Source organism: Hyperoodon ampullatus (genome assembly GCF_949752795.1).
Source record: "Hyperoodon ampullatus genome assembly, chromosome: 11".
Classification (NCBI taxonomy): Eukaryota; Metazoa; Chordata; class Mammalia; order Artiodactyla; family Ziphiidae; genus Hyperoodon; species Hyperoodon ampullatus.
In genome coordinates, this window is record NC_136924.1 from 28,289,626 (window position 1) to 28,303,133 (window position 13,508).

At 42.6% G+C, this 13,508-nt stretch overlaps 1 protein-coding gene across 2 annotated transcripts in view; it reads right to left on the reverse strand.

The window, feature by feature from the left end:
* The window catches only part of APPL2 (adaptor protein, phosphotyrosine interacting with PH domain and leucine zipper 2), a gene marked incomplete at both ends in the record, with an annotated part of 51,495 nt that overhangs the window by 19,091 nt on the left and 18,896 nt on the right, over window positions 1–13,508 (reverse strand). The window contains 5 exons of one of the 2 annotated variants that reach the window (XM_079714388.1): window positions 1,932–2,014; window positions 5,144–5,290; window positions 6,385–6,443; window positions 6,560–6,601; window positions 9,728–9,815. In XM_079714388.1, the coding sequence (XP_079570514.1) occupies window positions 1,932–2,014; window positions 5,144–5,290; window positions 6,385–6,443; window positions 6,560–6,601; window positions 9,728–9,815 (419 nt within the window). Of the gene's footprint in view, window positions 1–1,931; window positions 2,015–5,143; window positions 5,291–6,384; window positions 6,462–6,559; window positions 6,602–9,727; window positions 9,816–13,508 lie in introns of both variants that reach the window. The other variant, XM_079714387.1, reaches the window with a different exon arrangement.

Genomic DNA, 13,508 nt, shown 5'->3' on the forward strand with positions numbered 1-13,508 from the left:
AAGTAGGGACTGGAAGAAAAGCCCCTGGCACTGTGGGGTGGTGTGAAATGCCAGCCGTCTGGGTTTAGGCTGGGTTCTGAATCCTCTCACACCCTGACGCAGCGAGACCAGGCATTCACCTCCTGGGGAAGGACTGCAGAGCCCAGAGCCACCACTAGATGTGGTTCCTTGGCCACTCGGGCTGGCTGGCTGCTGATGCCCAGCAATGTGGCAGCAAGACCCCTCCTACTGGCAGAGGTGCAGCAGTATTTATCTACTCACCAGGATACAACGTAAGGGATAGGAAAACTAGAATTCTTAGCTGAATGCTTCAGCCGTTTGAACCGGGAGGTTCCTGTGCTCCCAGGTTCCACTGGGAGCCCTGCCTGCTGCCCCTGTAACAAGCTGTGCCTGGTCAGGTAGCAGAAGCACGACTCACAGAACTAGACCCGGCCCTCGGGAGCAGGCTGTGTCGCCGGGGCTTTCAACGCCCAGTCACAAAACTGTGGGAACAGCTGGTGCTGCACTTTGGTGGCCTAGTAACGGCTGAGAGAGACACTGACAAGGAGAGAGGACACAGGCTGCAGGATGTGTGGAAAGATACACACTGCAGCATCTCGGAAATGGGCACGAATGTCCTGCCACCAGTTAATAAAAAAATCTAGTACATGAAAAAAATGTGAAGCACAAGTAGCTCTCTCAGAAACAGAAAACCATGGGATTCTGAGAGTTAAGGAAGGTAAGAGAAAGACAGTGAGAGACAAGGGAGAGGGTTTTTAAATGACAATTTAATAGGCTCCTTTCTCTCACTTTCTCCTAACCCTCCAGGGGCTGACAATCAAATTAAAAGGCAGGAAACTGAGCTCGGATTTCACAAATTGCTTTCTGGAATAATTATAAATCTAACCTGCATCCAACGATCAGGAAGACAACAGTTCAGGGACTTTCAGGAAGGAATCTATGCTTTCCTAAAGCACAACTCTCCCCTCGTGCCTGTATGACGCTCAGCACTGGTTTTCCTTGCGATTCATTCTTTATCTTCAGCATTTTACGGAGACTTCTGTCTAAATAAATTTACTGCTTGGCCTTCTTAAGGTATTTTGAAATGCAACATCCTCAAGAAAATGAACAACTTTCTCTTCATTTTTCCACACAAAATCCTATACTTATACTTGTTTTGTATATTTACCTATCAACAACACACGTATATACAGAGAGACATTATTTCTATACTCCAGGAATCATGAGGAGTGTTCAAGGAACCACACGTCTGCGCTGTGAATGAAGTAAGCCTGGTGCTGGCGGTGCCTGGGCGCCTCCAGCGAGCTCACTACCGCAGACGCTGATGACGGGAAGGAAGGAGACCCAGGGTAGCCCCAGCCTTAATTAAACGCGGGCAGGACAGTCTGCAGAGATGACACTGTGTTTGTTAAAAATAAACATTTGCAAGGCTGGACTGCAGTTTGTTAAATTAATTTAAAAAAAAGGCTTAAGGCCTTATTTATCTATTATAAATCAATGTGATGTTAAGTGTCCTGAAAAGCTGCAGCACTTCTGGCCGCTAACCCCATTAGCTCTCAAAGAAAAAAGCAAGCATCTCTTCTAAACTGGACTCATAGGCTTATAGCATGTGAAATGTGAATCTTAACAAAAGGAGATCCTAAGAATAGGAACTTGGACTTAATGGGAAAGTACTCCTGTGGACGTTATAATCTTTTATTTAGTCTTTTAATGTAGGAGATAGGACTCTGGCTCCACACGGGTCAAGAACTGCAGAAATCATGACTTTTCAACCACACAAAGAGCTGCAGCTAAGAAGAGGGCGCTGTCCTGAGCGTTCGTGGAGTGGAGGGGGCAGGGGGCTCTCTGGGGGCCTCCCCCACCTCCCAGAGAGACTGAGTCAGCAGGAGAGGCAAAAGGCACATGAGATGCAAACCGGAGCGCAGCATTACCTTTGAACCATGTCTGCAACGGAGGATAAGAAGCTGTCCATACTTTGGGAAAACATCTCTGCTCCCTTCTTAAAAACGTTAATCTGAAAGATATAATTATGATATTCTGAAAACTGTCTAAGAAAGGTGATCGATGAACTCATGACATGTGAGACTAACAGCACAGGGGCGGCAGACACTGGCTGGCCCCTCCTCGCTGGCAGCACTTGCCGCCTCTCTGCTGAGCCCCACCTCACTGGCTGAGATTGCCTCCCAAAGCCCCTGGTGTGTCTGTAGAGGGAGGAGGGTGAAGCCTCCTAACTTGCTGCAAGGCAGTAAAGACCAGGGATAATATAAGCGCTTGGTACGTACCACCTCATCTGTAATTACTACTGATAATTATTTTGATATTCTCATCAGCAGCCTTTTTCCTGTGTGAATTCTAGACAGTAAACAGAGGGAAGACGGGGCAGAAGATCCTTAAAAGGCTCTTCCAACCCCGACATCAACTTAAAAGTGACTGTGTATGAGAAGGACACAGCAGGGCTGCACAGGTGCTGGACACAGGGGACAAGGCCCCTGCTGCTCCCCAGCGTTCTGATCTGGAAGCAGCCCTGGCCCTGGGTGGTGGGCATGGAGATCGACCTCTCACCTCTAGAAGGCTAGTAGCTGTCATCAGCACCGTCTGACTCCTTACACGTGGCTCCCCAGACACCCTGGGGAAGTATGTACACCAACGTACTTAGTTTTCACAGTACAGAAACACAATGATCATGATTATCCTAATGCAAGGTATACCTGCAGGGAGATGTTCTGGCCCCATGATCTTTGAACCATACAGAGATCAACACTGTAAATGCCAACCTGAGTCCCTGAAATGTTGACTATCAAGGTCTGTTAAACAAGCATTCTACATTTCTAAGGGCACAACATCAAGGTGGCTTCTTCTCCCCTTCCCCTCCCTGAACTCCTTGGAATTTATCCTCTAATTCCTTATCTTAGCTCCTCTACTACTCTGTAAATGCCTAGGGCAGGGGCTCATGCAATCCCTAAAAAAACCCTGATGAATGAATGGATGGAAGGAAGGGATACGACACTGGCTTCTACAGCCACATTATGTAGTACTTACCCTGTAAATATGACACTAGAGTTCATTTTTGTGTTCTCATGAACCTGTACACAGATAACAAAACCTCAGTTTGTATGCAGGCCTGAGGACTGAATCATGGTCTAATTGGAAACCTCTTTAATGAGGGCCACGGAAGGAAGGAATGGAGTCAAACCACCTCCACTAAGGTGGGTGGTGCTGAGAAGTCTCATTCAGTGCAACATCATCCAAAGACCTAAGTTCATGGCCCTTTGTGAACAGTAGGAAGTACTATGGTCATAGGACCATCAACTAACAAAGCAGATGCTCAATGGGCGTTGGTTAAAGAGGGCTGATGAGGCAGTAGGACAGCAAGTGCTTTAGAGTCATCCCAAAGATTCATGGCGTCAGACAACAACCTGGTCTTTCGGAAGGAACTATAGTTTTCATCAGGATTAAAAGGTCTGCAGGGTGAGACTTTTATCTGGTCTTCTGGTCTTGAAATCTGCACACTTTTCATATGAAAAATGAAACGTGCCATCCTCGGTCCTCAAAAATGACACTGCCACCACCCAACAATGACGGTGTGCTCTGTTCTGACTTCCTAGGCACGGGGGCTACACTGGTGCTACTGCACCCAATGTCTTGTCCTCCCCACTGTGTCCAGGCTGGGAGAAGTGGTGGAGTCCTTGGCCATGGAAGCGAGTGAAACCAGCCAGTATCAAACCCATCTTTTAGGACTTGTGAAGACCCTCCTCTGAACAACCAAGCTGCCCAAGCACTGATCCATCAGGTCTGGAGCAGTTCATCTTTCTGAGATGCTGAGTCCAGGTCCCTCCCTGACTCAGGGTCTCTAACTGAGCAGGAATTACGGCTTCAAAGGCAAGAAATGTCAATCAGGGAGGACAGATGCGAGAGGAGGTATTAATCAGAGCGAGCACAGGAGTACTGGCATTCTCTACCCACGCCAGGACATGGGCGGGGGAGGGGGAGGGTGACAGGGAGGGAGCGAGGACACACGTGCGGACACAGTGCCCATCACGAGGACGCGGGGCAAGCTCCCGAGGCTCTGCTGAGGACTGCAGCCCACAGCTGCACAGGGCTAGTGTTTGCTTTCATCCAGCTTTACTCAGCTGACACAGAAAGGTTTTACAGCTCTAGTTCAATACGACCTCTAAAGACACCCAGCTGACCTTAGTGTCCCTATCCCGCAACAATAAAATAACCAGATGAAGAAGACAGACGGCTGAGCTTAGATGTTTAAAGATCCTCTCTTGTTCTCCTTTTCCCTGAATGAAACTGATATTGTATTCTTTTGAAATATATGTATTTTTTAAATGTATTTTAAAAAAATAGATGCTCACATGTGGGTTTTTTTAAGTTGCTTTTTTTCTTCTCAACATTTTGCTTCCTCACATTCCTTTCTGTTCCTAGATTGTCAACTGAGAGAAGGTTCCCAGCTGTGTTTCTCACATGCCCAAGTGAGGTTTTGGAGTCAACCTAAGTGGGGCTAAAGCAGGGCAGGGATGGAGGGTGAGGGCTAGTGCTGCACGGTCAAGGGCCCAGCCCCCAAACTGGAGCCTCCCTGCAAACAAACGTTCAGTAGCCCACGAAATGGGAGGAAGAAGCTGGATAAATATTCTACAGAGACTTCATCAGGCAGTGACAACATTTCCCCACGCCCCAGATGCCAAGGTGCCAGCAATAACCTCAGCAACGTATCTTTAAAGAAGAGCCCAGCTGAGGGTGACCCTTACCACACCGAGCAGCAAAGGATCGTGTGGAGTCCTGGGTTGTAGGCCTAGCTCCACCAACCTGGGAGCCAGCTGCTTCTCAGAAAACTGGACCAGGCCTGGCTTTCATTTGAATCCGACACAAAGGGTCATGCCAGCTCCTCCCCATAGGAGTCTTGGGATCAAAGCCATCATTCCCTGCACATATAGCCTAGTAAGTCCAACTAATGATGACCCAGCCCCTCTGGAAGCTCTCCAAGTGCTGGATCTCAGAAATTTCCAGGGAGGCTGTGCACCTGTGTTTCTTTCTCTGATGATGCTTCAGTATCTCCTAAGGGCTACGTCAGCAGAATGCCATGCTGTTCTCCACAGCTGGCTTAGGTCTGACGCCTCAGGGAAAGGGATCACCCTACCTGTCCGTGGGCAAAGCCTAGCATGGGCTCCATCATGGCCACTCGCTTTCTGTACTGCAGCGCGTTGAGAGCACAGTAGTACTGAAGGGATGAAAGGTGCTGTTTCCGCCGGGCAGCTGCCACCTCCTTTACAATTTCAGTCTTCACCTGGTTAAAAGGGGAAAGGAAAACAAACATCAAGTTGTCCAAAGCAAGTGGCAATTCTGTAAGAGCATGCAACTTCAAAACATGTTTGTTTATTCATTAGAACAATTTTTGTGACAAATGAAAAACAGATGAGATTCCACCTCAAGTTTTTTAAAAATCCAAATTAAAAATACCAAATTAACGGCATCTCAGCATTTGTGAGGCTGCACTGGGGTGAAGACAATACTTTCTGCTGGTAGCACTACAAAGAGCTACAATCCTTTAGGAAAACAATATGGCAGCATGCATTCAAAGCCATAAATATTTTGGTTCACTCATAAGATTGTACTCCCAGGAAATCATGGAACAGAAGTAAAAGCTATATGCCTGAAAATATTCGATATTATCTATAGCAGCTAAAAAGCTAGAGAGCATGAGTTAAAAAATCAGGGCAAGGAGTTCAAATGCCCAAGTATATGTGTGTCAGATAACCATATGAGCTATCAAGCTTAAGTTAGAATCATTATGTGATTATCATTTTACAATGGTTCCAAGTTGACATTTAATAAACCAGTTTGAAAAAAGCTAGAACAGAGAAGAAGTCTACTTATGAGATTTGGAATAAATATTTTAAAAATCCAGGGACTTCCCTGGTGGCACAGCGGTTAAGAACTGCCTGCCAATGCAGAGGACACAGATTCGATCCCTGGTCCGGGAAGATCCCACATGCTGCGGAGCAACTAAGCCCGTGTGCCACAACTACTGAGCCTGTGCCCCAGAGACCGCAAGCCACAACTACTGAGCCTGCGTGCTGCAATTACTGAAGCCTGCACGCCTAGAGCCCATACTCCACAAAAAGAGAAGCCACCACAATGAGAAGCCCATGCACCACAACCAAGAGTAGCCCCTGCTCGCTGCAACTAGAGAAAGCCCGTGTGCAGCAACGCAGCCAAAAATAAATAAATAAATAAATATATATATATATATATTTTTAATCCATGTACAGGAGAAAAAAAGAATTCATCAGGACACCCTCAATGCCACAAATTCACAATAGGGAAACATAAAAGGAGCTTAAGTAAATGAAGTGCAAAATGGAAAGCAGGTATTCATACCTTTTCATTCTCCTTTTTTTTAGGAAGCCTGCTATATTTTGCCATTGAGAGGTCATGCTCTAAAAATAAAGAGATATTTTAGCACCTAGATGGGCTGAAAGGCAAGAACATTCATTCAGCATCTCTTCCCACAGACATACTAAACTCACATACCAAGAACAGAGAAGATGCTTACCATTGCTGGCGAGTCCAAAAAGATCCTTTAAAGTGCTTACTTCTGAACAAGAGAAAAGAAACATCTTAAAGCAAAGAAAAATAAAATATGCTAACCCAGAGCTCTGTGCTTTCCTAAGAAAATAAAGCTATGTGCGTGGAAGGGGGGAAGCTCCGCCAGCACCCTCGGGTCCTGGTGCCTGGGGATGCTTGTTTTAATGAAAGAAATCTGAAGCAATCTAGTATACTGTACTTGCAACAAGCCAACACCAATAAATATTACCCCATGTGGGTGCCACACCCATCATGCACAAAGACGGCTTAACAAAGTCTAAGACCAAAAAAACAAAAAGTTAGTGAGAGCAATGACTGTCCAAGGTTAAAAATTTAAAAACACAGAGATATTTAAAAGGAAGTGACACTTTCTACGATTCTAAAACAACCCATTTTTACTTTGTCAAACAGAGCAAAGCATTTTCACATCTTCTACATTGTTTTTCGACTTGTCTCAAAACTGCCTCCAGCTTTTAAATTTCTCTTCACATTTTTCTTACTCTTTCTGATATGGGGCTGCTTTCTGCCTTTCTATTCTTTAATTTTTCATTTCTTTCTCATCTTCTACTTCCTGTTGGAGCAGTTTTAGAGTTTGTTCCTCATCAATTTTAAATAGCTTCCTAAATAACTCTTGTATTGTCTTCATTCAGATTATGTACTTATATTGGTGGGTAAATGAAAAAGGCAACAAAATGTAAAATAAAACACCACTCCCACTACTGGGCATATACCCTGAGAAAACCATAATTCAAAAAGAGTCATGTACCACAATGTTCACTGCAGCTCTATTTACAATAGCCAGGACATGGAAGCAACCTAAGTGTCCATCGACAGATGAATGGATAAAGAAGATGTGGCACATAAATACAATGGAATATTACTCAGCCATAAAAAGAAATGAAATTGAGTTATTTGTAGTGAGGTGGATGGACCTAGAGTTTGTCATACAGAGTGAAGTTAAGTCACAAAGAGAAAAACAAATACCATATGCTAACACATATATATGGAATCTAAAAAAAAAAAAAAAATGGTTCTGGTGAACCTAGGGTCAGGACAAGAATAAAGATGCAGACATAGAGAATGGACTTGAGGACATGGGGAGGGGGAAGGGTAAGCTGGGATGAAGTGAGAGAGTAGCACTGACATATATACACTACCAAATGTAAAATAGATAGCTAGTGGGAAGCAGCTGTATAACACGGGGAGATCAGCTTGGTGCTTTGTGACCACCTAGAGGGGTGGGATAGGGAGGGTGGGAGGGAGGGAGATGCAAGAGGGAGGAGATGTGGGGATATATGTATATGTACAGCTGATTCACTTTGTTATAAAGCAGAAACTAACATACCATTGTAAAGTAATTATACTCCAATAAAGATGTTAAAAAACAAAAGCAAAACAAACAAACAAAAAACACCACTAAGCAGATGGGATGCCAGATTCTAATTTGGTTCTGATTTTGACTCAGGTATGACCCAAGCCAAACACTTCAAATTTCTGTCTTGGTGTCAGCAGAAAAGTATACCTTGATTAACTTTTTTCATAGATACTAAGAGCTTCTCCTTTTACTACTACTAGACAGTTTTATTTTCTTAAAAAAAAAAATCATCATCTTGGGTAAATACTACTGATACTACTAATCCACAAGTTGAGCCCTTTTGGACTAACAAAGGCCACATCACCAACACTACTGGGCATTCTCAATCCTAGGTTCCTATAAACAAACCTGAAAGACATCAATCTGACAATACAAGTCTTAGGGGGTAATTATTTTGTTTCTAAAAGACCCGGAGTTTGTTTTTTAAATGATATCCCCGCACATTTCTAATGTTTTCATTTAGAGAAAATCTTTTTTAAAAATGCACTCAATGAGGCTTTCAGTTACTACTGGATAATCAGCACATGACCGCATTTAAGTTTGGGTTTTACATGCGATTACAGATGAGCAACACTAAAAAACGCTAAAAACCCTGCTCAGTCAAGGTTTCTCTTCATACAAGCTGACATATTATTTAGTATGTTTTATTTATCAAGTGTTAGTGCTGTCACTCTGCCCTTGGGTACAGTTTATGCCAGTTCTACTGTTTCCCCCATAGGCTTCAGGTGACATGATCACAGGGGATCTCAAAGTGAGGGGAAAAAAAGCTTCATATTTAAGATTTGGCCTTCCATTTACTGCATCTTTTCTGCCTAAAAAGAAAGTTTTAAACTTCCTGTTTTTAAACAGGAAGTACTATACTGAACAACAGATCTTTCAGCACTCAGGTTTAGACTTTTTTGGTCTGCAATGTTTTATAATCGGTGTTCTAGAAAATACAATTCTTTATTCTCTAGGCAATGAATATTTTCAATGAAATAAGAAAGGACAAAAGGACTAGAAAATCTGCATTTCCTTTTGTAATATCAACTAAGTTTTTTCAAGATTATTTATTTTTTATATTTAGTTTTTGACTACCTTGATTTCAAGTGATATAAAATTATTCTAAAGCTTTATTTTAGTTGAAGAACCAAAATTAATCCAGAAGATCAACTAGGCTCTCTGAACTAGTCACAGATACTCCCACTCACTAAAATGGAGCTCCATCAGAACAGGGACCCTATCTACCTGGTTCACAGCTGTACCCCCAGAGTCTAGCACAGATAAAGCATGGTCCCCACTCTGTCCTTTCCTCTCCAAGCCTCCCACTTTACATTCCAAAGTGTTCATGGCTCCCCAAGAACAGCATGCCTTTACACATGTCCCCTAACCTGTAATATAAGCCTTGCCGTCTTTGTCTACTTGGTAAACATTTATTTATCAAAACCCAGCTCAGAGATCTTCTTCTTCACTGGGAAGCCTTCCCTGGCACCTCATCCTCAAAGGGTAATCACGCCTTTCTGTGTGCCATTTCTATTCCTTGTACATCTCTGTCCTGCTGCCCTCATCACATAATATTACAGTTGTCTGCTTCCAAGTCTGTTTTCTTATTGGCCTGTGACTTCCTTTAGGTGAGCCAAGAACATAGTGAAGATTTAATAAAAGCTGAAAAAGAGGGCATTTCTCAATGATCCACACACTTAAAGAAATAACTGCAGTAAAAATTACTATTAAGTGAATTAATATTCTTAAAGTATATGGCACTGAACTCAGTTACTTTACCTGTAAGATCCTTTTCTCGAAACTGTATAATAGGTAGAACCATTGTGTCTGCCAACTGTTTAGCCAGCTCTGTATGGAGAACATTAAGCTGAAAGAAAGAGAAATCTACTGAAGAAAATTATACCCACTATTACTGACACTGTCTTATTTCACTGAGGGATCACACTGAACACATCCATGTGGTTAAGGAGCTCAGTTAAACTTCCTTAGCAAATAAATACCCTTCATAAAGCAGTAAATGACATAAGCTGAGAGGTATTAAAAACTAAACGCAAGTTTCTAACTGACCGGGGCATCGGTTGAGTTTGCTAAAGAGCCTCCGAGCCCACAGTTATTGTTTGTTAACTGTGCAAACTGTGGCTCTGCGTTCTTGATGCGAGCCACACCCGCCCAGAGAGGGAGAAAGCTTTGATGTGCTGGCAGCACAGGTCAGCACTTTGCCGGGCCTCTGTGTGCTCTCTCACTCTCAGAGGGGGCTGAAGTCACCCCTGAAAGACAGGCCTGCTGGGAACCTACTAACCCTGCAACTACAGACACTGGGGGCCTGGGAATTGCTCTGGAGAAAGAATGTTCCCCGCAGAAATAACTCAGCCAGATTTCAGACCTTCCTAAGCACAAGAAGGCTGTATTCAAACGTGCTCCTCCTCACCAGATAATTTTAACAGTCCTTGATTCATTCTCCCCTTCTATCTCAAGGCCTTAACTAAATCCTGTCTTTGTAAATCGTCTAGGAGAAATAAAAATTATCACCATCAGCATTACCAGTTTTGAGCTCTTTCTTTGTGCCACCTTTACCTGCTTTATACCACTTAGTTCCCACCTACTCTGTTAGATGGGTGTTATTATCCTCATTTTTACAGGAGGGCAAATAAATCTCCAAATCCAGACAGCAACTAAGTGACACAGCTGGGATTTTAATCCTGGGCTACTGGGATCCAAAATCCATGCTCTTTCCAACACACTGTCTGGGATATAGAGTTTGTCTTTCATGCTCGCAAAGCTGCCAAAACTTTAAACATGTGGTAGTCAGTAATGAACACAGTGGAAGGCCCAGACTTCCAGATATTATGAGGATGCTCTGGGATTCCGGCTGGGTGTATAAGGGGAAATCACCCAGCAGTCATCTTGTGGAGTAAACATTTGGCAAAGTTTTTTTCAGCAGTGATAGCAGTCACATGTCTGAATCCCCCTTCTGCACACGGATCTCCCCCCAACAGATCTGGTCCTTCAGGGTTGTGCTTGCAGAAGCTGCTCTGACAAGCTTAAAGACTGGCTTCAGGTCAACCATCTGTCAGGCCAGGGAGTGACAGGCCAAGAAGTCAATGTTCTCCCTATCTTTCAATCAAGCCAAAGAATGGCAGCTTTTTCTGCGGGGAACACATGAAGACAGCCATGCCAAAAAATGCATTAGGATATAATGTGTTAACTACTTTTCCTGAATAACTTCAATAAGAAATGTACTGTTTTTTTTTTTTTTTTACTAACAGTTAATTAGATAAATTGGCTCTGCGCCGAATGCGCTGATATAATTTAATTTAACCTTTATAACAGCCTAATTATGTGGGCTGTCCTGCTACTGCCATTTACAGATGAAAAAAAACAAAACTCAGAGAGGTTAAATGGTTTTCTTTCCAGTGGTTATGCACTTCAAGAATGGCAAATCTCCTAGCTACTCTACTACTGCTTCTTAAGGATCAAGTGGTCTGTGTCACCAACTTTTTGCCTTGGGGCTTTGAGAGGTAAGGGATAATCACTTCCAAACACAGCACCTTTGCTGAGGAGAGTGCGAAGAGCACAGACCACCTCTTGGCACTTCAGTATCGTCACACGGAAAATGGGCATAACAGCATCTTCCTTGCATGGCTCTTTTGACGATAAAACAAAACATGAATAGGAAACACTCAGGGCAGAGGGCCTGACACATACTGGGCAATGAAATCCATAATGTCAAAGATTTCCTGTCTCAGATGCACTAAAAGGAAGTAATCTAGAAACCTTGCTTTTGGTACAATCACCAAGGACAAAAAATCTCTGTATGCCTAGGACATCGAATACCTGAATCCAATGCATTCTATTAAATATAAGCAACACAAATCTCTACTCTTAGTTGGATTTTTCAATTTCTGAGTCAAATTACTTCTCTTGAAAAATTTTCAACCTGATGCAGGCCCACCTTTTGAGAAAACCACCTCAAAAGCTACTCTACTCTTCCCACCTGAGTTAACTGCTGTCACTGGCTTAGGTCTTGACATCAAGAGGCTTGTTTAAAAACTCACAGTGTTAAGCTTCCAGGAGGCCATGACACTGCCTTTAAATCACAATCCTAGGCTTCCATCCTTTTGGAATGATTCACTCCCCACCAAAGGAACTGTCATTAGCTAATAGGCAAATGAAAAGATGCTCGATGTGGCTAATTGTTAGAGAAATGCAAATCAAAACTACAATGAGGTATCACCTCACACCAGTCAGAATGGCCATCATTAAAAAGTCTACAAATACTAAATGCTGGAGAGGGTGTGGAGAAAAGGGAACCCTCTTACACTATTGGTGGGAACATAAATTGGTGCAGCCACTATGGAAATCAATATGGAGGTTCCTTAAAAAACTTAAAAATAGAGTTACCATATGACCTAGCAATCCCAATCCTGAGCATATATCCACAGAAAACTCTAATTCAAAAAGATACATGCACCCCAATGTTCACAGCAGCACTATTTACATGGCCAAGACACGGAAGCAACCTAAGTGTCCACTGACAGATGAATGGATAAAGATGTGGCGTGTATGTATACATACACATACACATACACATACACATACACACACACACACACACAATTGACTACTACTCAGCCATAAAAAAGAATGAAATAATGCCATCTGCAGCAACATGGATGGACCCGGAGATTATCATAAGTGAAGTTAAGTCAGAGAGAGAAAGACAAATATCATATGATATTACTTATACATGGAATCTAAAACATGACACAAATGAACTTATTAACAAAACAGAAACAGACTCACAGACATAGAAAGCAAACTTATAGTTTCCAAAGGGGAAGAGGGGAGGAATAAATTAGGAGTTTGGGATTAGCAGATACAGCCTACTATATATAAAGTAGATAAACAACATGGTCCTACTGTATAGCACAGGGAACTATATTCAATATCGTGTACTAAACTATAACAGAAAAGAATATGAGAAAAAGATACATATATCTGAATCACTTTGCTGTACACCAGAAACTAACATTGTAAATCAACTATATTTCAATAAAAAATTAATTCAAAAAAAAGAATCATCATTCCTACCCATGAAAATACAGCTCTGAGTAAATATCTTAAAGTAGAAATCCTGGTTTAGGGTTTTGACAACTAATCACATTTCCTGAGCAAATCTCCTCTAGTCAAGAAAACACATAACTTCAGTGGGTGTAGACTACTGTTTCTCCCCCTGGGTTATTCATTCACTGTTAATTAAGAAAAATTCTTCTCCCCACCTACAAAAAAATTTACTTTCTACTCCTCTCTAATTCCATTTTCCATTCATCCTCCTCCTCTTCTGGAATAGATATGCATCCATATTATCACACACTTCAAAGAGCCACAGCAGTGGGATAGAGGACAAAGTTCACAAGGAAGTGGACAGTTTGTATCTATATCCCCAGTGCCTAGAATTGCATCTGCTAAATAGTAGGTGGTCAGTAAATGTTTGTTGAATGAATAATGCCTCGGTGAACTGATCTGTTGAATGAATGAACAGGCAATTGGTACAATTTCA